The following is a 27,257-nucleotide window of genomic DNA, read 5'->3' as shown; positions in this document are numbered from 1 at the left end:
ATACTTTATGGCTGGCAGACAAACTTGCTGAAAACATACATACTCAGTTTGGTTTTGTAATGTACTTGATCATTGATAAAATCATGCATTATACAGGGAGCCGCTCTGAACATGATCATATCTTCCAAAGTGGGTCAAAATATTGTCCCCACCTAAGTTACACTTTGAAAAATTGAAATAAACAAAAAGCAACAATCATTCAGCATAGCAAATGGATCTTTTAAAAGGGAAAACAGTATTCTGAGATAGTGATTACCATTTGTTGAGCAGACTCAGTGAAGCCTGAGGATCAGGGTAGTAAGAAAGAGGCAGAAGCTGCAATGTAACTGGGAAGGATGAAGGGTTTCTTAGTACGAAATATTTTACCTAAATAGTTTGGAGGGGAAAAGAAAAAGTTAAAAACTACATACTTGAGAACTGGAAGGTAAAATAATTCATCACTGGTAATATGATCTGCATTTTCAAGGGACTTCAATCTGGCTTCTGTCTTAATGCAATATAATCACATGTGCACAGAACTGCATGGAACAACCAGACATGTCACTACTATGTCATCCTTTGCAAAAACAGCTAAAAGTGCAAGAATAACCACATGTGCAAAAATACAGACAGCCCCTCACCCCCCAAACAACCTTTTCTCATTTGGATTTTGATTTAGACAGGCAGACATGAACAAAGCTCTTCCACAGAAAGTGAAGTTAGTGAGATGCCACCCTCTCTTACAGAAGTCTGAATGCAAACAGGATAACTTTATTATAATGACTGCCAATTAAATGGCACAAATGGAATATTAAGGTAATTCACAATATGAAAACTATCTCCGTATGACTGGTTCTGGCCCAGGCTAGGTTAGTAGTGACCTAAATCTGACAAACGAGAAAGAAACAACTATCGGTGTGGTCGGAAGACACATTGCTCTGCTGATCTCTCAAGTGTTATCTCTCACAAATGTTTTACACACTTGCGTTACATAAGACCGTGGCATGAGGAAGGCCATCCCATAACCACATGCATCATGAATGACAGTGCATCCTATCACCCTTGTTCAATTATTTTATTGCAAGTATCTAACTTACAAAAGAACACAAGGAAAGCTTTAACAACCATGAACAACTGTTGGTTAAGATCTATACTGCTTTACTTCTCTCCTTGTATTAAAATATTACAACTAGGTAGCTAGAGAACTTACCAAAGATCCAAAAGGATACAAATCTGGTGTCTTAAATTAGATTTAAAAACACCAATCTGCAAACAGTATGAAAATGCTAAGCATCATCAAATATTAACCACAGACTTCATTATTTAAACAAGCTAAACATACATCAACTCAGAAAAAGCGTAACAATCATCCTCACCATACTACTCTTAACTGCTGTGGCACTGAAGTTGAGCGTAAGACCAGGCTCTGTAGTCAATCGTGGCAAGAAAAAGGCAAAGGACTCCTCTTCAGGCTTCTTCTGGTGAATAAAACGAGCCGATCCTAAAATACTTCTCCTGCTTTATTGGCAAAATCAGAAAGCCTTGTTAATTATTTTTTTTTTCAAAGAACAAAAACAAAGATCAGGACTTATAATTACATCAACTAATCTTTCCTTGAAAATGTTATTCACAAAATAAAGCCCATAAAGCTCTAACCTAGTAGTAGAGAGTCAGTGTAACTTATGCACATCAATTCATTCTCCACTATTCCTCCTCAACACAACTGTGGTTTCCACAGCTCTACCTCCTTATTCTGGAAAAGGGCTGATGTCACTGATGCACCATTTCTACAAGAATTGCTCCGTCACAGTGACTGCCTCCTTCCCAACATCCCCAATACGGAGTATCCATTAGGCCATGGACTAAAATCCTTAAAAGCTATTCAAAGAACCTGATCCTGAAAAGACTGCTTTGTGACCTGTTATAAAGGACTCCTGCAACTCCATAAATTATCTGATAAAACATGCTTTGACTGATTTCATGCTAAGTAGCTATAGTGGGGTTATTTCAGTCAGAACATTATTTACATTCTAAAGTTCAAGCATCTGAAACATTTACTTATGGCTGATAGTGCCTTAAAATGGAAGCTGGGATTGTCAGGAGTCCTCTGAAACTCCAGGTGCTTCAAGATAACTAACTTAAGTGCAGGAAGGTCAAAAATGTTTGTTCTAATTAAGAATACTTAAGAATAGAAACATTCTTTCTTATGACACTATACTATTGTCTTGAATTAAGAACCTCAATGGATTCTGTACAGACCTGCAGGCTTCCCCACGTCTTATTCTTTGCCATCTTTCATAAAGTTCACTTGCAAGCTCAGAATCCACATCCCAGGCAGAATGGTCCAGAGAGAGACTCTTCTGCCAAAGCAGATTTGCTAAAACGATAACAGATTTTTCATATTTTACAGAGATAACATTTGCTCCTTCCATCAATCTACTTCTGAACATGAGTAACCAGTATCTGCAAAGGGTTCCGACACAAAAATTAAAAAGGCAATGCAATCTTTCCCTTTACAACAAGCATATGTGAGGGTATATGTATCATCGTACATATCTGATTTGCTTAAAGAAATACATCTGCAAAATCACAGCAATTCTAAACACAAACAAGAGTATGGGCATTCCACAGGCTCTGTCTGCTCTAGCAAGTCCTTTTTACTATTGCTATTTCTAATGGACGCCATTGAAAAGTCATTATGTTATCAAAAGTCTTAACACAGAACTCTCCACTGATGACAAAAAGTATCAAGATTGTATGCTATTCTCCACACAGTGGTACAAAATTATAATATCACAGCACAGCGTGGAGCAAAACACATCCCTCAAGTTTGGCAAAAATGGTGTTTTTATTTTAGCTTCTCTTTTCGAGGTGCTGATAATTTTCTTAAATTCTTCTTAAGATAAAATTGCAAGGCTTTACATCAGTCTAAAGATTAATGCCTTTTAGAAAGTTAGACTAGTATTGGTTCAAGCATTTTCACATAGCAGAAAGGAGTTAGAAAAGCATATTTCTTTTGAAAGAAAACAAAAATGACTCATTTTGAAAGTACATTTACTTTATTTTACAATCCTTGAGTGTTTAAAATAACCAACTGAGAATGAAGATGACTGGAATAAAAAAAAAAATCAGGCACAAGTTCTTTAGGTCCGTTATTTTCAGGCTTGTGCATTAGATTTCTCAAGTTAACAAATACCAGTATCCTAAATTAGAAGGCAGAACACCTGTATGTAAAGATCTGATCACATGTATTATTAGAATGGAAAAAGAGTAAGCAACAAGGACTCACTTGTATCAGCAATAATCCTTTATACAGATTTAAAAAAACCCAAACCAAACAACAAATACTTGCTTCTAAGATATGTACCTAGTGTGCATACATATCAGAAATTCTTCAAGCCACGTGTTCCCATATGTCACCTCAAAACTCCTTTCTGCATTTGACTAACTACTATTGCCTTCTTCATATCCTCAGATGAAAATTCATTTTAGCAAAGCATCATCTTGAAAACACATTCAAGAGAACACTCACTTAAATATTTAAAGCCTGTGGTACCCAGCTGCCTATGAAAATTCCTTACTGAGCAGAGCTTAAAAAACCCTACTATTCTGACACAGCTTTCATCAGATTCAACATTCTTCAGGCAGTGTCATGTCCATGTAATACCTAACACTGTATTTTGGTAAATGCCAGCCAGGTACTTAAAACAGCTCCCAGCATTACAGTATCTGGAGACAGATTCCTCAGTTCCATGAGACCCCTTCTTTCTGTTTCACATGATACAGTGTTAAGGATGCTGTTTTATAAGCCTGACAAATGGTCTTCTGCAGAAATCTATGAAATTACTCCTGTGAGAAACAGATGAAGACAAGACTTTTAAATTTAACTCTGGCTAAAGGCAGGATATTGGTCAATGTTTCTTTTTTGACTTTCATCTAAGACTTCCCAGAGTCTGGAGTCAGATTATGTGTATTTTCTAACCACTTCAAGCTAGTTGACAGATTTATCATTCTACTTCAACATATCCAGAGACCATGCATACAAAGAAAGCAAGGAGCACGACACCACCAATGAGAACTTGTATAAGAGAGTCTTAATATTTAAGTCAAAACAAATGTTTCAAGACAGAACAGTAACTTAGCACGTGCTATGGAATTAGAGATCTGAAATACTGCACAGTATATTCAGTACAGGTTACTCAAAGCCATTTATACACTCCCAGAAAAGTGGATGTTTTGAAAAGACATAAAACTAGGTACTTGTATGAAGAAGTTTAATATTCATATTACAAGTCCTGCTACATAAAATGGATTTTCTACAATATAACTATCATCAGATGCCTAAAAAACCTAAGACGAGCCTACCTGAATCTGACCTTCCCAAGTAAGACTGAGTGTCACAGTGGGCCATCACTTCAAAATGAACATCTCCCTGCTGGAAAAAACAAAACAAAAAACTACAACTGACTATATGACAAAACAACAGGACAAATTCCAGTTTCTCAGCACTTAATTTGGATGAAGCAAAGAGGAGAATTAAGGTTGCCTAGAAAACTATAAGTCCATTGCTGTAAATCTGGTTTCACAGAGCGGTCTGGTACTGAGCTTTTCTTTCAGGACTAAGGGACAGGTTTCTGGCCTAAGAAAGAGGCTGCTGCAGTTTGGTTTGCAGCACATAATGATCATTCAGTACAGCTGAATACAATACCTTGGACACAGTTGAGTATATCTGCAGAGGTATTTCAAACATTACTCCCACATTTGTGGCCAAACAAATACTAGAAAGCACATTTGTTACAGTGTCTTTCACACTGAGCTTCAATGAAAAGACATTCCAGCAGCCTGGAGGTAGAGTCAAAGGTTCAGCAAAGTTCAGAATCTAGAAAGAATCAAATGGCAACTGAATTAAAATTTGTACAGTATTTTTGGTGCAAGTGGTACCTTGAAGAATGTAAACTTTCTTTTCCTTTGTGTTTTTGCTGTTATTACACACACATATGTGCCCATAACTGATCCATAGAATGCACATATGTAAATCTCCTATCTAAATATATGAAGAGCCAACTAGATGCTTGCATCATGCGCTTATTCATAAACCAGATTTGTCTGCTTTGAATCAAGCAATTGCACAAGTAAATTATTGGCTTTGCCTTCTAAACTTCAAAGCTCATATATGTACTAAAGACTTCCATTACAGTCTATGAAGAAACACTGAATCCTATAGAGCACAGACACTGCAACAATTCTGAGAACAGAGCAATGGTCTGTAATTTGATGCATCTGTAGCTGCAACTCAAATGAAAGAGCAGTTGCTAATAAAACAATACGAAAACAAGCTGGACAGTGAAATAATGCCTATTGAGTAAGTAATCTCTTCAGGACCTAAGAGTTACAGACATACATATACCTTTTTTTTTTTAACTGATTTCAACCAGCTCTGAGAACACCCGAGTTCTTCAAAGAATCTAATTTGTATGTCAAAGGATCATATCCTTAATTAAAGGCAAAACATTGTATGAAGCAGAAATAAAGCTTACCTTTAAAATGTTCTTTGTTTCTCTGGCTATGAAGACTTCATTCAGTTCAATGCTGAAGTCAAAATTGTTTGTAAACCATAGGGACCAAAATCCTGAAGTATTATGATGTGGTTCTATATGAAACAATGCTGCAGAAGGATCTATATCAAAATACCTGCAAGTAAATACAGAAGAAAAAGAAATACATCTGAAATTTTTTTTGAGCACACATAAGCGGTCCACACAAGTGAACTGCAGTAATTCTTGCATAATGAAGCTTTCTAAGGTTTTAAAGGAGAAAGAACAGAATTATTTCCTTTGGAATACTTACATGTAACATCAGAGTAAAAATTGACAAGAACAATTTAAAAGAGGTAGGCAGGTAAGCACTCTATCCTCTTGCTATGCTATAGTACAACATTGCCTACTGCTTTGTGATACGGTAGTTTGGATGAAACTGGCAAAAGAGACTGAAGAAAATACTTCACATTTTTTCTGTAACTATCCTGTTTCTGCACTGGAATAACAAGGAAGGTGGAAATTTTACCACAGACTCTAAGCAACATTTATATGATATCAGTTGCTAAGGCATTATCTTCTTCCTGGCTCCTGAAAGTCTTCCTGGACAAAATACAGAACTATTGCTTGAAAAGTCACCTGTTTTGGCAAATGACACAGCAGCAATAGAAAGAAGCCTCTTCACTGTCCTTGGAATTGTTCTGTGACAAAGCAAGTTAACCTCACCTCTTAAAGTAGGGTACAATATTCTTCTCACAGTATCGTGAACGTTAACAAACAAAGAAAAATCCACTGTCAACCTACCCTTCCATCACAGGACAGGAAAGACAGGCTTTTAGTGTTGTAGTGCCTTCCAATAGATCATTCTTCTTGTCAGCATAAGGACTTTCATGGTCAGAGGATGCAGCTGGGGCAAAGAACGACAGAGGAGAATACAACATCAGCCAGAACAAAGCACATATGCAATGGTTTTCATGTGAGGACTTGGAAGAACACTACAAAGAGGAACATTTGCTGGCCCAATACTCACAGGTGAGCAAAGCATCTAATTGCTTACGTTATAATTTTCAGAGGTTCTAAACTGCTGGAAGAAGAACGTGTGAATGCTACACACTTTCAAAAAACACACATACAGCAAGGCTGCAAAGAGCAACCTGACCATTTTTAACCACATGTCACTTGTACAGCATTCTTCCTTATCAGTGCACACTGCCTCCTTTTAATAAATGAAAAACTGTTCTGAAAAAAAGAATCACTTAACACAGTTGATTCTTTCTTCCCATCTGCCTTTTTTTTTTTTTCCCTAGGAAAAACAAGTCCCAATGTCATTATGAAAGCAGCCTGTTTCATAAATGTTTAAAGTCTATGCACTGCAGTCTAGTGGTCAGAATAGGAAATAGGCTGGAGGCAGGAATGTTTAAATGTTAATCTTTGCTCTTCCACAAACATGCCTGGTCTCAGGCAAGCCTCTTCAATGATTCTGCCAAGAAATGTCATAGAAAATGACCACCCAAGCACAATAGCCTTTTAGAAAACATATTGGAAACAGACAAATAACCACAAATTATAAAAGTATGTTGAAAAAGCATATTCAATAATTATGCTTACTGTAAAATCAGCTAACATTTTAGTAAATGTTTTCTTCCCTTTTTTGAAATATGTATAGCTTAGAGCCTTCGACTGGCGTAAGAAGCAGCATATATACACAAAAATAGTGGAAACAATTTAGCAGAAAGAATTCATCCTTCTTCTCAAGGAAGTCCAGACAAGTTGATTTTGAAACCTTTCAAGGTCTCCATCTGCTGAAAAAAGCTTCCAAATCCTGTTTAATCATATTATCTGTAAGTATACTTATCCTGTACCTTTACAAGAAATAGAAGCAACTTTTGTAAAGTTAGCAGATGATGAAGATAGTAGTACTGGCTCAAACTCCAAAGGTGATGTGTCTTTCTGCGACAACTGCCGTATTTCCTGCATGAAGACAAGATACAATGATCCTTGTAGCAGTACTACCATTATTATTGTAGTTCCTGTATTAGTGTATCTTCTTGTCAAATTTGCAAGCTAATATCTACCATTTTCTCTCATCTTCTAAATCAACTAATGGATTGTTATTCAAGTTAACAGCTCATGTCTTAAAAAAAAAAAAAGAAATCCATCACTGAACTACAACTTGTCATGTAAAAGATCTATGGGCATTATTTTAAAAATATACAAGTGTGACATCTGCTACCAGCAAAATCAATCTGCTATTGGAGAGTAAGCCAGTGGGCTAATTAATTCCCCAATCAAATTCAAAACCCTAAAATATGACTTTCTGAAGCCCATGATTACCTGTATATGCACAAGGCTGTTCCCAGAATGCATGACGTACACATCTACTGAGGAATCACCTGTCCAAAAGAAGGAACACTGAGGTAAGTTCACCAAGGATGGAAGCACTCTTGCTTTGTCAGATAATCATATGAGAAGCAGTCCCGGTTTAAATTTAAAAATCTTTGTGTGACAGCTACCCTTGTAAAAAGGAGTAACTATTCACACCTTGAGTTGGTAATTGTTTCATAAAGGAGTAAAAATCCCCTCCATAAGATTTTTGGCCACAAACATGAAGGCAAGCATCAACAGGGAATCTTCCTTCACTATTTCCTAAATCCAAGATGGAGCACAACTCCTCCCTTTCCTACAAGCAGGGAGACCAAATGCAAAGCTTAAGGAAAGAAGGATGGTTGATGCTCCTGTAACTTTCTAAAGGGCCAACCTTCCAATAGCACAAGAAAGTCCATTACAAACTGTTCTGTCTACACACACCACTATTTCAGATTGGGTCACGTGCTCTCAACAGCAAACATTCTCAGGAGACAAGGCAAAGCTGGATTGGTGCTTAACACCTCTTGGGCTTAAAACAGGAATGGTCCTATCACCTGGTAGTAACCTGTTGACTAGAGCAACAGGAGATGGGTATAACTCAGCTTTCACCTGCTGATAAGGTGTTACAGCTATACTGGGTAACGACCCTTCATCACTGGCAAAGCTACGTTCCCATCCACAGGACACTACAAAGATGCAGAGGACCAAAAGAAGAGTAGAAGGATAGAACAAGAGATGACTATTACACCAGGGTGGTCATCACACTTCCACGAAGGAAGATGACCTGAGTTTCTGACCTTGCTTATACTTGAATTGTATCAGAAGATATAGGCTGACATAAAAGGATACTCTCCCAATTCACCAGGCACAATTTCTAATAATGAGTGTGCTTTACTTAGCCTTGAAATCAAGCCTACAGGTGCCAACTTCCAAAAGACAGTTCAGGATGTTGGTTCTGAGTGAGCAGATGTTCCACATACCCACAGCTGTTTAAAGCACATACACATCTTGAACCTTCCAAGCTGGCTAGTTCCCCTGTGCAGACCTTGCCTACCTGCTGTCCTACTCTAGGAGCTAACACATGTGCTATACACTGAGACTAACACAGCACCATATTCCCTTTTGTTAGATCATTCCCTTAAGACCACGTGCCCCATTTAATTATACAAATGGAAGGTAAGCAAGCATTGCTGTTCAATATGGTAAAGTCACCACCAGTACTGATGGAGCAAGACATGGAACTTCCCACTGACAGTAAGTCTGATGTGCTTATATGACCAACCTCTAACACAGTGACAACTAAGAATTGCATTATATTTAATAGAAAATAGCCTTAAAAACATACTTATGTAATACTTTAAGCATCAAAAGTGTTAACAGTGAGCACCCTTGACGTGACAGATGTGAAAAATTCTCTACCAGCATGAGAATAAATGTTCATTCACAACTCAATGTAACAAAGCACTGGCATTCCACCAGCCCAGAAACTAGGTTTACAGTGGGTATTTCAGTTTCAGCTCAGTGTAAATGTCACATCACAGAACAGGTTCAGGCAGGACAGCACATACTATTCTGTGACTAGGTCCTGAACGGAACTTCTCAAAAGTCAAATAAGACTGTGAGTTGTTTTTTTTTTACTAGTGTGTTAAAAAACATTATTTTAATCTGGATTCTTAAGCAGTTCCTTCTTCTTCAATCAGAAATTAGAACTAGGAAAAAATGTCTAAAAAAAGCTTTCCAAACAGACTGCAAAGCTCTATAAAGAATTTAAAATCCCCCGGATTTAGAGGATTTGTTCACCCAATAAATATCGCATAAAGGAGCTGCAAGTAGTTGATTGTTTTGCCTGTGTGGAATTCTATCTTACAAGAACAAATGATGTGCACATCTGTATTACTTCATTACCCTACTTTCCACAATGCCCACTCTCCCTAGTACCGTACAAACCATTCTGCCTTCACAGTCCTATTATGGTTAATTTAATTAATGAGAAACCAGAAACGAAGTTGTAGAAATTGATGGACCATGACATCTTTCCATGCTGTTTAAGCAGATGTATGAGTATGGAGGACTACAGAATGAAAGAGATGTAGCTCACAACTTCACAATCATTAACCTTTATAAAGAGGACTGCACTAATAGTAACTCTGCCCTAAGCAAAGTGGCTGTTAAGCTGTGTTTAACTAAACCCAATTTGTTTTCCCTGACTTGCAAAATCTACCTATCACTGAATTTGATTCAATTTAGCACATCAAATTACCACTTATATATAAAATTAAGTTCTATTACAATTAACAGTCATATTTAGGACTTACCTGAGGTCTTCATTTTTTCCATTGCTACATAAACTACAAAAAGATTCTCCAGTAAGTATTGTCTGTGCTCCACAAAATCTTGTTGGGCATTTTCCATTCTTACCATTAAGCTCATTTCTAGCAGCATTGGGTCATCGGACATGAAACAGCAACTCTGGAGCGAGACAAGGGAATATCATGTGTGTGTGGTGGGGGAGGGAACAGAAACAATTCATTACAGAATTGAGAAGTTAATCAAAGGTATTATCTAACAGACAAGGTTTTCAGCACCAAAGTGCTGGCAAAACTGGAGTAATTAGGACCTCTGCTAAAATCTCAGCAGAAACCAAAGACAGTGCAGGTACAGACAGCACAGCAAAAACAAAGACGAAAAACAACTAAAAAGGATACTGAACCTTGAAAGAATGCAAATTTATAAACTGTCTTAGTCAGTCTCACCTCAGGGACTGCAAAACAGTTTCCTTTGTTAAATCCTCTGCCTTCAAAAAATGTGCCATAAACAGACTGATGCATGTGTCTTAATGGTAGGAAGACAGTTCATGTTCACTGGTCTGTTTATAGTTAATTTTTCCAAATCCTGTGTTTTTTGTGTCCATTTCTCACTGAAGTAATTTTAAAAAACCAAACATACATGTACAATTCTTAATAGAAAACACTGTTGTCTGGATGGAATACTTCAGATAAATACAAATAGGATCTTACTTCCTTCTCTAAGTAGTGGCTGCTATTAAGACAGCTGAGTCTCAGCAACTACAAAGACACAGACACCATTTTGCAAAAAATTAAAGCCAACAAAACAAAACAAAAGTATATGATCAACAGTGAGTAACATAAATTTGTCCTGTGTCACACCATGAAGGTCGCTAAACTCTGGCTCCGATGCCCTACTAAGAGGACTGATTTGCTCAGGAGGAGAAAACCTCCACCCCTGGCAATGTGAAGTGCTCTTGTGAAGTGGCAGCAAAACACCTTCAGCTAATCCAAAGTGCAGCAAGGAGGTACAATGGGAGTGGGATGCCAGTTCACCACTAACACAGCATCAAAGAAACCCTCAGCACTTCAAATGGCAGCTAGGAGCAGGAGAGGAGGCCACTGTGGAGACTGGAGCCCTGCGACAGTGCGCCCTTGGGAAGCTTACACCAAAGAGCGGGCAGCTGCAACTATGTGCAATCCAAAAAGTTCAGGTGCATCTCAAGCCTAGCCTTACTCACCAATGCCATTAAAGAATCAGGCATGGGAGTAAAACAGCACAGGATCACTGTACAGAAAACCAGCTATGGAGTCCGGGCATTATCACACGATGAAAGAAAGGTGCTGCAGACCACAGAGCAGGTCTATATATCTCAAGCAACAAAACACCCTATTGAGTACTATGGTCACTGTGAACCAACACCCATTTACTGTGTAAGGACGTTTGAGAAAAGAGGGGAATGGGAGATTTGGATAGCACTCCCCACAAGGAGGAGACTACTGTCCTGAACACTCAGAGCTTTTGGGCTTTTCTGCTAACAAGCTTGCCTCTCCTCAGCTCTGCCCAATGACAAGGCCACCTTCAAAGCCTCCACAGGGCCCAGACAGCTCAGACTTCAGCCTCTCAGCTCACTGATCTCTTGTCAGTGTGAACTAGAAACTGATGAAACATTTCTGGAGAAAGAAAACGTCAGGAATCTAAACACTTTTGTACTCCATGTAAACAGTACAACACCTACACAATAAAATGCTTAGTCTGTTGGGTTGGGTTTGGGCTTTTTGTGGAGTTAGGTGTCTTTTTACCATCTCCCCTTCTCTTAAAGGTTGTAGTGTGATGTGTGTGACATTTAATTTATACCACAGGGTATGGTTTTATAAAAGCATAGCTAAAAGCACAATTCCCATCTAAACTGATATATTGGAAATTGCATTGTTGCTAAAACTTCTAGAGCTCAGGAAGGTGTCCCTCTAAACTTTGATTAAAATAAGAAGACTTAAATAGATTTAAAATTATAATAAAACATACCTTAGCTTGCTGATATACATCCTTAGGTAAACTGCATTCAAGGTGAACAAGTAAGAGACTGGCATTCGTAGTTTCTGCCTGTAAGACAGAAAAGTGAAGAAAACATTAAGCACATTGCTTCAAAAGATGTTATCATATAAATCTGATTCGCAGACCGCAGTTTCTAAAGATAATAGGACTGTTTCTGCATATGCATGACAGCACCGTAAGGAAACGTTTTAAAATAAATACAATTACTCAAATTTGCAGGAACTCCAACAACATCTGCTTACTTATCAAACTATTATTATATATGATTATTAAATATTTATATAGCATCAACATGAGCAACACTTGTAAACTTTCCTATGTTAATAAACTGTATTCAATAGAGTCTTCTTTGTAAAAGCTTCTTTCCTTGTTTTCTGTATATTTTCTTTGCTGATTGCATACTGACATACAGTTGCCAGGCCAAGAACATAATGCTTCTTGGACATGGCTTCATGCCAAAATGGACAGACAGAAAATACTTGTTTTGCGTTTTTATTGATTGGAAAGGGAAAACAAAAGAACAGATGACATTGATTGTGCCAGCTTGTAAAGCACTCATAAATCTAAGTTGGTAACAGTGCTGACAAAGCCAAGCATAGTTCATGAAAGCTATCTGGAAATCTGGACTACCAAATTACTTGCACAAACTGCTCAGCCAGTATATTTTGATTCTAAATTAAAAGTTAAAAAAAAAAAAAAAAATCAGAATGACAGATCTGTCACTTTATTAATGCCTTAATTACAGCAAAATTATCTGGTGATTTTGAGACTGATGTGGAACACTCCCCCTCAGTTTCTCCTGTGACACTGAACCAAACATCTGAGTGGGGTATCTACAGGTTCAAGTTTCTGAACGTGCTGATGCAACTGACTTTAAAGAATTTCAGTAATTTTGATGCTGAAAAGTGAAACTGTGAAGAAAACTTTTTAAAGTATCCAACACCCTATTTCATATCTCCCCGGGACAGGGAGAAGGGGGATGGGTGTATCTGAACAGAGAGTAGATTTACCACAAGCACGGCATTTCATGGGGTCCAATTTTATAAAAGCACAGCCAAAAGGAAGCCAACACACATTCTGTGTTCCCGAGTCAACTGAATTTCATTAAAAAAATGACTGAGGCTTCACACAAGAGGGCGATGTAACCTCTGCAAAGGTGGTTAACAGCGACCCAAACCCTGTCCCCAGCGCAGCTCTCCGGGGGACAAGAACCCTTGCCACCTCCCTTCATTTTAACAAAGGCTTTTGTCCTCATCAAATTTTGAGAGCATGGAAAAACCCCATTTGATTTCAAAATATGCACCACTTACTAACATCTCACGGTCGTAACTGCATGGAGTTTCACTGAGGCAGTAAGATTATATAAAGAGCAACTTTGCAAGTAATTTTTCTGGTCAGATAAACCTTGATGCTTAAGACTTCCCTTCCCAGTGGTTCTTGAGAGAACACTACCACTTTCATGGTCCTAAATAAGAAGTTGTTAGCCCTTATTCAATGCTACTGTAGTTTAAATTAGTTTAAGACCCCACCCCCCTAAAAAAAAAATCAGCTAAATCATATTTTTGCAACCTTTTTTTAAAATTTATTTCTTGACCTGTCATAGATCTACATTGAAAACTGTTATCACCTTAAAATTAAAGCTGCTAATGTAACATGCACAGAGGGGGAAAAAAAAAGTGTTACTGGGGTGTATTTGATATTCATCTGTTTCCTATGGCAATTTTTTTTTCTCTCCGTGAAGCTATCTGCAGAAAAGGAAAAGGGTTTTCCTTTCTCTAAGGCAGGCAATAGACACATAACTGTCATGTCCACTACCTTACAGCACTTTTAGGATGGCTGTGTTAACCATAAAGAGAAAAGAAAGTGTCTGAGAAGAAACCACTGTCATAAACAAAGTTTACAAGACTGAGGACTACATCCCCATGTCCCAGCAATGCAAGTCCTGTACTTATCACTGCGTGTGATGCAGAGCAGAGAGGCTCTTATGCAGCGTATGTCTGCATCAGAGGCGAACTGAAGAGGAGAGGCATGGCACAAGGGGGAAAAGTTAGAAAAAGCGCTGCAAAGCAGTACAACCACAGCCGCTTCATTACCTGGTGCCTCTTTTGTATTAGGTATACACGCATACATACTAGCACGTACACACACACTCAGCACCCACAAACCCTGTATGAACTGAATAGAGAAGTCTGATAGAAGCCACAGGAATTAAATTCTTCCAGTTCTGGTAAATTCTTATATTTAAATTTTAAAGAAATAGAGGCCTCTCTCAACAAAAACCTAAAAAACATCTGATCTGCAAAGAGCCCTGCTCTCTTGATGAGGGTCTGGGTTTCTCACTGAGGACAGTACAGAAGGAAATTACTTAGAAAATAACTCGCCCATCAGAAGAGAGACAGAGCATCAATAGGAAGGCTGGCACAGGCCAGATCACAAGCCATCAAGGAACCACAGACCCAAGACCACTTTTAGGCAAACAATTCCTTATTCTGCCTTGGGTGCCCTGTCAATCAGACATGGCTCTATATAAGATTTTCACTGAGGTATTCTTGCATCATTATCAAGACTGTAGATTTGAAACTACTTCCTGGAGTTTGGTTACAGTGTAATTAAAAAAGAACAAACATTGAACAAGACTACCCTTCTTTCTGCAGGCTGATACTTCAAAGTTTCTGTCCTAGACAATGCCTGGCCCTGAAGAACTATTTCCATTCTGAATGGTGTTAATAAGCTGTCTCTGTAATAATGATTCAGCAGAGTTTCATCAGTTTTTTGCAGGCATTTATCAGGATGACACACCAAGAAAACTACTGTTCTACTACCTTCCTTCTCCACACCCAAGCACCATGCCTGCATACATTTGCTTCTCTGATCCTCTGTTCACTGGCACAAAACAACTTAAGGAGTCTGGTGTCTGACAGTACTTGCAGTATTGCCCATGTCATTGGTTCATAAATCCTGAACTCCGCTGTGAAGTCAGCAAAGTGATGCCTGTGTCTCCTACGATAAGACATCCTATTCTGCAGGTCATTCCTCCACTGACATTTCCAGTGTGTTTGTACAGCATTTTCAACACAACGAGGCAGTGATATAGCTGCCCTGTCAGTGCCACCCAAATACGACCCAATGCCAAAAAACAGGCAACTGGAGCAAAAAGTATCCAAAAGTTGGATAAACAAAGATGACCTATACAGGCTCCACTATCTGTTACAGCTTAGTTTGTAACTAGCCACTGCTGAATGGCCACATGGACATACTATGAATTCACAGTGTTGGACACAGCTCTTCTTTCCTCCTGACAAGTGACCCAGGACTCCAGAAATCCCGGGATCTAGGACCACAGCCAGAGCACGCCGATCCTGAACCCTTCAAAAGCTGAAACTTTTAAAAAAGTAACAGAAAGAGGGCAAAATTCAACAGTAAAAAAGGCAACTTTGTCTTTTTCTTTTCTTACTAATCACAAGAGTTTCTGCTAAAAATCACCTGGGGAAATGATGGAGAAAAAAGAAAGACCTGCATACTTTTGCCTATTAAAAGGTGAGAACAACCCACAAAATCAATGGAAATTCATTTTCCACAAAATACAGAAACACAAACCTGTCACATACTGTATTTCCAATGGAAATACTACTGCAGAAGTAAACTTTCATCTATAATCCCCAGGGATATATCATGTTTCCAACATAAATACTCTGTAGAGGCAAAATTTCATCCATATCCCTACATACAGTTCTGGACACTCACCTTCAAAAGAAATTTTTACAGATTGGAGAAGCTGCAGGAAGAGGTTTTCAGTTTGGTTAAGAAATGGACAGCACATCACTGAAGAAGATACTACAGAGCATGGACCATTCAGCTTGACAAAGCAAAAGCTGGAAGTTGTGATGCCACCAACAAATGCTTCTAGGTATAAGCACCAGAAGCAAGAGTAGTTAAACTAAATATGTATCTTAACAAACAAATATAAACTGGCCAAAGCAATTCAGATTGGAAATCAAGTGTAGGTTTCCAACCATCAAAGGAGTAGAAACCAGTTACTACTGCGGGGTTACGGCAACAACGACCCCAGCAGCTCCAAGAAGCCCTTTTACCAAGCATATGATGGGACTAAATGACATTATCTTTCTGGCCTTGATGATCAAGGATGGCAGTATTACCAAATAGCTTAAACACAACCACCTTTAAAACAAGAGATAAGAGGCAAAAACTAGACACACACCCCATGCAGCATTCAGTAAGCTTTCTCACAGGTTTCCAAGCACTATCAGTAGACTTCAGAGGTAAGGATACCTTTAGTGTATCGAACTAGACATTGTTGCCCAAGGTTACAACTCACTCATCCCAAGATGACAAAGGATATGTAAATGAGGCTTAACTATCCTGAACTTACACCGGTATTTTACTTCAGTTTAACAGGGGAAAGCAAATGTGCACAGGTTTGTTTTAAACACTTTTTTACTACAAATATCCACTGTATGTTTAACAGTTATTATCTTTAACTTCACACATGTGCAGTCACTCACTCGATCCTCATAGATCTCTCTTCCTTACACTGCTTCTGAGCCTAAAATATAAACTGGACAAAGAGCAATACCAATTTTTATGGGATCTAGATCCAAATATTAGTACGGTGAATTGAAAAAGGCACTTCTGGAGAGGACAGCTATCTGTCAAGCAACATTTTTCTAAAAGGAACCCAAACTCGAGACATAAGCTCCTCTTCAGTATTTAGATCTTGTCTACCACCTTCAACAGCTGAGAAGCCTGTCCCACTGCTGCAGCATTTCTGTTGAAACTGCTAACATTCAGTGAATGGAAGAGTAATTCCTCAATTATAGCCCAGCACAGGAAAATTACACCCACAGCTAGGAGAACTGAGGCAACACTCTCTCACAACTCATGTCTTGCAACAAAACTGGTGCCAGGTGGTACCATGCTGCACTTGCCAAACATGACCTCAAGCTTGTACTCTAGAGACATAAAGCACCAGAAAATGTTCCTCGCTATACAGTAAGGAAAATGTCAAATGCTCCCCAAAAATTCTCTACTCAGGAATTCAGACAGAACTGCAAAGCAGCAGAGTCCAAACTTCAGACAGTACCTGACAACAACTCAGAACTAGATGTGAAGACGCAGAGAGACAGGTCATGAACAGCATTCAAAAAACCCTTCTCAGTTCTACTCCTAGCACTCCAGATTACAAAACCTGAAGATTTTTGGTTACTTTGCAAGACTCTGTCTGGATATGCCCACAAGCAAGCACACCTGTGTAATTACAGGAAAGAGACTGGTACAGAGGAAAAGAAAGGAAGAGAAGGAAATTATGAATTATCCTCAGGTAGAGGTAAGATTGACCTAATACATATGTAGAAGACTAAAAAATCTGATCTAAACTGAGAATTTTTCTCAGGTAAAACAGAAGAAGATATGAAGGCAATCAATCCACCTTACATTTAGGTAAAAGATTAAATTCTGTTACATGTCAAGATAGTCTAAATATGCTTTGGGAAAAACTGTATCTGTGTACAATACAAAAGGAAATTTAAAAGATCAATTTTTTCAATTATTCACTTGAAAGGTTGTGTATAACCTGGAAGACTATGAAAATACCTGCAACTGCAACCAAATCACAGAAATTGTTGAAGCTTTCTTCATCTGAAATAGTTATGCCTCATAAATCCACTTTGCTGTATTCTCCACAGCTCCCTGGTTTAGCCAAGGTGAGGTAAGCAAAGCTGCTATCCTCAGCAGCAGTACAGGCAGGAGGGGAGTCAGGCCTGACTCCCGGCTCTTGTTCTCATCCACAGAGCGTGCCAGGCTTTCTAACTTGGGCACGCTGTTGTTGCAGCCGTGCTGTAAAGCGGCATGGGAAGCAAGTCTGAAGTAACAAACAGAACAAACCAAAACAGCCCCCATCCCAAAGTCTGAACAAAGTCTGGTTTGAGGGTTTTTTTTCTAGCTTTTGGGTTTGTTGGGGTTTTTTTAAGACAGATCAATTCTACAGTTCAGTTCAGAGCCTCACCAACAGTTTTGTTGGCACAACTGAGAAGACACAACACCACAGGAGCATGAACAAGAACAAGTGGGAATAGTTTAAATGCCAAAGACTGTCTCATAAAACCAGAATACCAGCTCATCACAGCAGCCCTGTATCTCGAGGTCTCTCTCCTGCAGTCACAGGTACTTGGACTTTTTGTTAACGTTCCTTGCATGGCAACAACCTGAGGACATCTTACATCTAAGATTTATGTTTAATCTCCATTTGAAATGTGTACTGTACCAGTGTGTGTGACGCCTGGATGTTTTGAATGTGTGGAAGCAGTAAGTAGGCATTTGCTAGCTGCACTCTAGGTTCTTCTGGAGAAGGCATCAGAGTTCCCATTCCAAAAACCTGGTGTTAAAAAATAAGGTCATTGCATCCACATCTAGTATTTTGGTTATCACAGTAACATACAAAACTCTTTTGCTAATAATAACAATCTTCCCAAGACACAGATAGGTTTTTCACATTAGATTCTTTTAAAAGACAATTTATAAAGTTCCAGTGTGGAAAGTAACTATACACATACATGGTACTTCAGCATCTTCACTCATTCAGTTACTATTACAAAAACAAAACAAAGCACTCACAGCACAGCACCAGATTATCTCAAAAAGAAAGTATCTAAACTCTCTTATTATTCTTCAGGCAATTACAATACACATATCACCATGTGGCAGTGCCGTAATTTTTGGAAAAAGTTCATTACTATTGAAACTGCATATCAAATGAAACGATTTTGCCTTAAGATTTGAGTAATTGTTGACAATTTTGTGTTTTGAAGTCTGCAGTTTTCCGAGCACTGTAAGATTTGCAAGTTGAATGTTTTTACTGCATTCATATTCCTCTTGATCAAGATTAGTTTATGACAATGAGATGCAAGAGAATGGGGGGGGGGAGAATCCTTAGAGGTTAAGAAAAAAATGCCTTGGGGTTTTTCACTTGTATGCAAAGATTTGTTTTTTTAAATAGAAAAAAAACATGGTTTGAGTAAGAGGATGATGTAATTCATTCTATGTTCACTGAAGATCTCTGAGTACAGATGGAAAATATCAGATCAAAGAGAATACGCTTTTTTTTATGGAGGCATTTATAAAGTACATTTTAATATAATGGTACCTCTTCTCCATTTGGGTGAATCTTCTGTACATACTCTTGCATAAATCCATTAGAAATATCATAAATGTTTCAAGGTTTTTGGGCTCTCAAGAGCACTGTAACTGTGCAGCAACCACTCAAGTCAATTCCGATTTTGAAACTCTTAAACCTAATGAAAACTGAAATCATGGGCAGCTACTTCCTCTGTTTCAGGTGGCTGGTGAAACTGTCCATGAAAACCAGTTGATTACTGATTTTAGCAGCAGTCCAACAGGAGACAAACTGATTTTTTGGTGGCACTGACAACTGCTTCCCCACAACTTGTTCATAAAAAATCCTGATTGAGCTGACCAGGCAATAAATCAGGGGGTCAGGAGTGAGTGCAAGGAGAGGAGAGAAGTCAAAAAGAAAAGGTCAATCACTCTCTAATGCACTCTTCCCTCATCCTTGATGAAAAATTCCTGCAAACTGTAGCACTACCTCTAATAAATACTAGATAAATGCAACACTGGTATTAGAAAACATGTATTTCAATTGAACTCACGCTTCAGTTTAAGGAGCTTTGTTTTCCATCACAGTATCAAAGTGTGGGAATGGAATAGCTGGATGGTTGATTAAAGCTGGCATTGTTTTTAAATCACTGAATTCAGAGTTAGATTTTTCTTTAACAAATTAATAAAAGCAAGTAATTTAGAGTATATAATGTCCCTTATAAAAATAAAAAAAAAGTTTAAGACTTGCTTGAATTCACTAATTGATCAGGAAATAGATGGCTTTAATGCACAACCATTACTCTGACTTTCATATTTTAACAGCCTAAACCTCTCACCCTGTGCTACACCCCGAATGTGTTTACATAAAATCTTGCAGAGTAGCTGAAAACCACCTAAAATATTTCCTAAGTAGGCTTTTCATGACAAATGCATTCCAGCACAGTGCAGTCTAGACTGCAGTATTATATGAAACCAACTAGTAGTGACAGGACCATGATCATCTAAGTATACATATATAAATACACTTAGTTTTACTACCACAAGTAGCCACTAACAGTAGTAATTTTAACCATATACATGATCGTGAGACTAGCAAGATCTGGTAAAAGGGATGAACTGTAAACGTTACTCTACCGGATTTGTATCAGGAATTCAATGAACTTTGAAAGTCTCTAAGTTCAAAATGTATGAAAATCACTTTTTTAAACACAAGTAAATCCAAAACTCAAGCTAAAAATAAAAGTAGTTACCTGATATGAAAGTACTCCATGAGATGAGGTATTTATAAATAAGGAGCTTTCAATACTGCCTTCTTCTGTTGGCAGGAAGAGTACTCTGAAAGAAATTTTTCCCATCGCTGGAATTACCTGCAGAGACCACAAAGAAGCTTGTTTGCTTGGTGCTGGTGATCACAACACCCACCATTCAGTCACATGGCCCAACAGACATTTCCACATGTACCCCCCTATCTGTAGATCCCACTAAGCAGAACCTCAGAACGGAGAAGTTTCATCTGTCCACAACTCTCAACTCTTACTATGGAGAAGAACTGAGACCACGCAGCAACTTGCCGTAATTATGGCTGGAGTTTCTTGACTAGCATGGGCCTTATCAGTCAATACTCCTTTTTGCACAAAAAGTTAATCATGCAGCACCGACAGCCTCTGTATGCACAAAAATGCTGCCCCGCGTATAGATACCTATTCCAAAGTGAATCAATCCCCCCTGTGATATATAGTCAAATGAGTCAAAGCTGAACTTGGACAACATCTTTAGTAATGAAATAAGTCTAACTGAAAGAATAATGACATTTATGTCTGCACAGTAATACCCATTCAGTCATAGTAAAAACACAAATTAGATGAAAGCATAATAAAAACCCTTTGCACATCAGCAGAGGATAAAACCTGGGCTTCGTCAAATTGAAGTCACAGCGATTCATTCTTAACATGTGTTATATTGTTATACCTCATTAAAAAAAAATTCAGAATTAAAATAATGGTCTTAGATTATAAGGCAATTATGCTCATAATTGCAATACAAAATGCATAAAACATTTCACTGCAGGTTTTTTTGGAGGAATATGCAAGACTATTCAAAAGCCTGAAAATTCAAGGCTGTAAAACACCCACATGCCTGTGGATTACTGCATAATACTGCATAGAGCAGAATGAGATTTAAGCAGCCTCTTTAACACCGAAAAATTCTTCTCTTTCTCTGTTACTGTAAAACACATTTCCTACTGTAGGTTTTGGATGTCTTCTCCGTTACCAGTCCAAGTAGAAGTGAGAAAAAAAAATTCTAGCAAAACAGAAAAAAAAGTTGGAGGTCCTACAAAAAAGCATGAAGAGAAAACACAGAATGAAAAGCTTAGGCCAAAGGAAGCACGAAGGCTTGGCACCTGGCCATTACATAGTTTCCAAAAGTACATCAACACTCACCCGGCTATGAGCAGGAGACACATGAAACTGTCTAGTAGCTGTAAACACTGAATTCACTACAACTTCTCTATCTCTACTAGGGTTGTAGGCATGCAGCATTTTAGCTCTGGGTAATCCCAGTAATCTAAAGGGAGGGGGGAGGGGGAAAGAGAAAGAAATTATTCAATTTATAAGCACAAGCAATGCACAAAAAAGCAACAAACACAAATCACTAAAACATGTCGATATGCAACAATTTCCTAGTAGTAATCAGTCCTTGGAAAACAGTATAGAAAGACAAAAAAGTAACACTGAAATGTGAGAGGTGCGCTTAGCCAAAACTCATTTCAGTCACCATGAGTTTAAAAAAAACCCCAACTCTTATGAGGCACAAAGTTTTGAATAAAAAAGTTTAAATAAACAAAGTCGTGTTTTATCAGCTAAAGCAACGATTCTCTTAAGGCTTTTCCTTTAGCTAACACATCCTAAAACCCAGCATCTTATACATTCATTCTGTACATTTTGTCTGTGAAACATTCCTTTAACTCACAAGGGGACTGTGTTTCTTTTCAGTTAAATGATAATCAGCCTTTGGCCTATCAGTAAGAATAATTTTTGAAGTTTTCTTAGAGGAGAACTAAAAAAATAAAGTCTCAAGTATTCTACCAGTATGTTTTGCCTGGAACTTTCTGGAATTAATTTTCAGAAGTTAAAAGAAGCAACAAGCTCCCCCTCTACTAGGAAGGCAGTTTTTCAAGACATTAACAACCAGCATGAAGAACTGATTTGACACCGATCCAGAATCACCTGAAATGTACCCAGAATGTGTGTGATTCCCTCTTCCTTTTTCCTCCTTCCTAGAACTTTGCTGATTTTACTTTACAAAAAGTCTTACAAGGCAAGAAACACAGTTCCAACTGTGGCAATTACTTACTATTTCTCTTTTTTTAGAGGATAGCACAATCTCAGCTAATGCTCTTTACCCAAAGTAGCTGCCCCAGTGTAGTTGCTTCCCCGCGCTTCGTTATTAATCAAAATAATAAAAATGTAAAATACTCACTGCATTCCAAAATGCAGAACTGATGGGTGAAAATGTAAGGCCTTCCCATTTGGAGGCATCTTTGCTGAGAAGCTGAAAAATAAAGGGAAAAGAAGTAACAATATTTACAGGGCATGATGCTACACACTGAAGGGAAGGAAGATATGTTACAGGCTCTGACTCTTTATATTCTAAATACACTTTATTTCCAAATCGTTTCATCCATTCCTCTTGCTGCCATAACACAGACCTTTCAAGAAGGTTTCCATACAACAGCACATGCTGGAAAGCTCATGCCAATGAAAGTGCAGTTTGAGAAGTATCCCATTTTAGAGGCAATGCTGGCTTGGACATATCCCCTCAGTCATGCTGATACACCTCTTTATGGGACTAGGCAGTGAACTACAGAGGGAAAACAACTTAAGAGAGTCCTGGGGAATGAAATTACGTCAGCATAGAGCAGATCCCCAGTCTCATCAATTCAACATTCACACAAGCACTAGTAGGAGCACACCTGACAGATGCAGAGGTAGATGAGTAAACAGCAGCTTGTGCAAAAGCCAACATCAAAAGAAATGTCTGTCTCGCTGTGGCTTTAATGCAAAAGCCAACTCATTTATTATATGCAAAAGAGAGTGAGAAATAATGTGAAACACACACATCATCATCTTTCCTTTGCCCTAGGAAAAATCACAATAAAGTTCCCATCAGTTCTAGCACATTTTTAGCTTATTTCAACATGAGTTGATGCACTACAACGTAGACAGAAATCCCAGGATATTTTCACCACCTTCACAATTAAAACTTGTCCTCCACAAGTCCCAACAACCACAGCAGTAAAATACAAGCCCAGTACTTGCTCATTACATCTACGTACCCAGTGCTATACTGTTAAATGTCTGCAGTCTGCATGTCGCATATCCAGAACCAGTTTCATTTTTACTGGATGATGCTAATAAGTATCCTAGCAAGGATGAGTCTAAGAAGGGAGAGATGGACTGTGGTCTCATTAGTTACTTAGCTGTTTTGCATAATGTGTGGTAGTACAGTTAATTGGTCCCCAATTTTAAAATGTAATTCTGTAACATTACACCTTTAATATACTACAGTACCTACACAACTCTGTTGTTATATTCCAAACCAATAAAGACATCATAATTTATTACCAGTCAGGAAAAATCAGGTTTATTATTATGAAAACCCACAACTTCTATGAAAATATTTCTCATAAAAGGGAGCAAACTCCCTTGCTGCTGTAGCAGGAGGAATGCAATATATCCAGGTCGCATTTCTAGGGAGATACTAGAAAATAACAAAAGAACAGATGGTGCAGAACTACAAAGTCTGGGTGAATAACAGCCTCCTTCCAACCACCTTATCTCTGCCCCAGACAACTCTTGCTCCATTACTAGAAACACCACAGCAATTGGCACCTTCTTCCCCTTTCAAAAGTCAGTCTCAGAGATGTACCCAGAAAGAAAGTCTTGAGTACTGTTGTTGTAAACACACACAAATTGCAATTACTAATACAGTGAAAGCCCTAGACATTTGGGGGAAGGCACATTTCTTAAGGGTCCTCAGGTGCTTTTTTTATATGCACACACATACATAGCAAGGTAACAGTGAAGCCAGTGGTTTATGCACTACAGTATCACCTTGCATCCTACCACTGCTTAAGTTTCTAGCATCTTACAGTTATTGCTTGAATACCTTTTCACAACAGAAAAACCTTTGCTGAGAAGGACAAGAAGCTGTGTGCCCTCGCTGTGCCAATTCATGTAATTGGCAGTGGCTCTCCAAGACTTACGAATCTTCCTCCTGGGGCCCTCTAGCAGCATTTGCCCTTTACCAATCAACCCTTGCTCTCTGCAATAGGTACCCAAGGCGCTGGGTGCAAATGCAGCTGTGGATGTAGGAGACTGCTTTTTATTTGATTTGGGTGAACAAGGCCATGCTATAGCACTGGTTCTTAAAAACACACTGTATTACTGTTCAGATAACAACTACAGCTAACTCTACTAGTCAGAAAATGGGAAAAGCCCTGTGAGAGCAGCAGCAATCGCAGGATTGCAGGACTGCCATCCCATTCTTTCTGGTGAAGGCAGCCTGGACCTGGGAGGGCTGAAGCTGTGCCTCAGCTAACCAACTCTGCAGGCTCTGAGCTGACTCCCAAGCATGGATGTAACTTCAGAGCATCCCTGCACCCTCACCCTAGCAGCACCAGGAATGGGACCGTGGTTACAAGACATCCATCTTCTACTCTGCACTCCACAAAAGCTGCTGAATTGCTCCAAGCCCCAGTCCGGCCCCAAAAGCACAACAGTCACATTTCTACAGTGCTGTGCTCATAACCCTGCCTGCTGGCCAGCTCCAAGGCATCTGCACTGCTTATCAGCCACCCCAAAAGCAGTGCCAAAAAATAACCTGAGACCTGAGTTTATTCAATTACAGGACTAGTGGAAGGAAATCTGCCACTGCTTGGGGGTTCCCCCCCAAAGGGAGAAGATGACAAGTTGGAATAGCAGGAACAGGCAGGGGATCATTCTCCCATTGCACCTGAACAACCGGGACGCATTTTAAAGCTCACCACTACAGAAAGGGACAGCCCATCTACATTAGCAGTGTACTTCTCCAGTGTTACCACAAGTCTTTTAAAGCCAGCTGGAAGCTGGCAGAACACCCTTCTGCATCCCCACGCTCCAAACACAATTCAACACATTCATATCTCTGCAGGGAATCTGACATGGAAATAAATGTCAAAGCCAATTTATTAAGACATTTAGAAGTTTAAGTCACTTTTTAAAACAAAACATTTACTTTTTGGATTATTTTTTTTTTCCAAGAGCCTCATCTCACTAATAGATTCACCTCAAATTATGCCAAAAATTTCTCTTTTGGCTGCAGACATCATCTCCAAAAAAGTACATGGGTCATTTCACGAGAATGTTACAGGCCTGGGAAAGACACACAAATATCAGCCTAAGAATGGAAGTCTTGAAACAACAGATGTGGAGAAACAGTCCTCTTCGTAACAGAAAAAGCCTGGTTTTCATCTACTCTTTAATTGCTTTTACAATCAGCTAACATCATATTAAGTATGCTGTCCAACAAAGCCACGCTCAATGGTATCTCTGTTTTTTCAGGCAGACATTGAACACCAACTTCTGAATGGTAAATTTTAATACTGCAGGTCAATTCCAACATTTCAGGGGACATTTTTAACCGCAAGTGAACAGAACCGGAGGGAAACAGGAAAAAGAAACAGAAGGAGGAAAGGGAATTCCTGGCAACTACTTTGAATACTCAGTAGTAATTGCCTTTGTATCAAAAAAATAGTTTAACTGGCCCCATTATCACTTGCCAGCCCAACAATTCAATGCCCTTCCTCCTCTTCATCCTCACAACATATTTAAAAAGCTGACACCCTGGCCCATCCATCTCCAGGAAAAAAAAAAAAGAGTAAGAACAACTGAAACACTGGGGAGGCAAGGGTGCAAAGGGAGGCTCCACAGTCACCCAGGACGGGGGGAAGATGGGAGGCAGACTCTGGGGAGAAGGAGAGGATGAGCCCATGCAGCCCACAGCTGCAGCCTGCTCCAGCTCATCACAACAACTCACTGAAAACACCCAGCAGAGAGGGACAAATCCTGGGCACACACACAACTCCCAGCACCAGGGATGCTTGCTGGGGAGAAGGGGCAATGTGGAGCAGACAAAAAGGGGCTGCGGGGTAAGGTGAGGTAAGGAAGTGGGGTGACACCAAGGGGAGAAGAGCAGGATGCAAGAACCCCAGATCACCTGTGCAAGCAGAGCAATGTGTTGCCTTGGAGCAGCAGGTTCGGTTTGGGCTTGCTGTTGTTTAAACAAAGCAAGAGCTGTAAAAGCTTAAGCAGTCATATGCCCTCCAGTGAGATCTGTAGGGAAAAGGGCATCAGAGGAACATGGAGAAGTTCCAGCCTTTTACCTTTCCTGCTCCGGCAAAGAACATTTTGGTGTCCTGTTGATGTGGGATTAACAAAAGGGGATATGCTAATACAGGGACACTCACTTCAAGCATGCTGAGTGTGCTGTTAAATACATAGCTGAAACTGCTTTGCCCTCCCTTCTTTCAGTTCTTTACTCTCTAATGTAATTAGTAAAATCAGGTAAACAACAGGTCAGTATCATTTTTATATATTTATTTACAGCCCCCAAACCTCATATGTTTATGCAATGTTCCAAGTAAGCAAAGACCCTTTTATTTCCCCCAAAGTGCAACAGAAAAAGATCTTTCCTCATAACAGCATTATGCATACTTCAGTGGCCAAAATCACAAGAAAAGTATTTCTCCTAAAATTCAAAATAAAAAGGCCAAATCTACTCTGAATAAATTGCTGAGGTTTGTGTTGGGGTTTTTTGTGCTTAAAAAAAAAAAAAAAACAACCAAAACTACAAAACTGAGTTAAT

The 27,257-nt window shown here is 38.9% G+C and overlaps 1 protein-coding gene across 1 annotated transcript in view; it reads right to left on the bottom strand.

The window, feature by feature from the left end:
• The window catches only part of TMEM131L (transmembrane 131 like), a 74,682-nt gene that overhangs the window by 24,371 nt on the left and 23,054 nt on the right, over positions 1-27,257 (bottom strand). The window contains exons 3-17 of the mRNA XM_026847985.1: positions 22,833-22,904; positions 21,794-21,917; positions 20,603-20,719; positions 18,502-18,612; positions 12,192-12,269; positions 10,196-10,349; positions 7,848-7,906; positions 7,376-7,484; positions 6,318-6,420; positions 5,517-5,670; positions 4,688-4,858; positions 4,345-4,414; positions 2,239-2,356; positions 1,356-1,497; positions 257-366 (exon numbers count right to left, since the gene is read on the bottom strand). Coding sequence (XP_026703786.1) covers positions 257-366; positions 1,356-1,497; positions 2,239-2,356; positions 4,345-4,414; positions 4,688-4,858; positions 5,517-5,670; positions 6,318-6,420; positions 7,376-7,484; positions 7,848-7,906; positions 10,196-10,349; positions 12,192-12,269; positions 18,502-18,612; positions 20,603-20,719; positions 21,794-21,917; positions 22,833-22,891 — 1,679 coding nt within the window. The 5' untranslated portion in view covers positions 22,892-22,904. The remainder of the gene's footprint in view (positions 1-256; positions 367-1,355; positions 1,498-2,238; positions 2,357-4,344; positions 4,415-4,687; positions 4,859-5,516; positions 5,671-6,317; positions 6,421-7,375; positions 7,485-7,847; positions 7,907-10,195; positions 10,350-12,191; positions 12,270-18,501; positions 18,613-20,602; positions 20,720-21,793; positions 21,918-22,832; positions 22,905-27,257) is intronic.

Source organism: Athene cunicularia, assembly GCF_003259725.1.
Source record: "Athene cunicularia isolate RWA chromosome 4 unlocalized genomic scaffold, athCun1 chr4_part2, whole genome shotgun sequence".
Classification (NCBI taxonomy): domain Eukaryota; kingdom Metazoa; phylum Chordata; class Aves; order Strigiformes; family Strigidae; genus Athene; species Athene cunicularia.
Note: the sequence above shows the minus strand (reverse complement) of the source record. Positions and strands in the feature narration are given on the sequence as shown.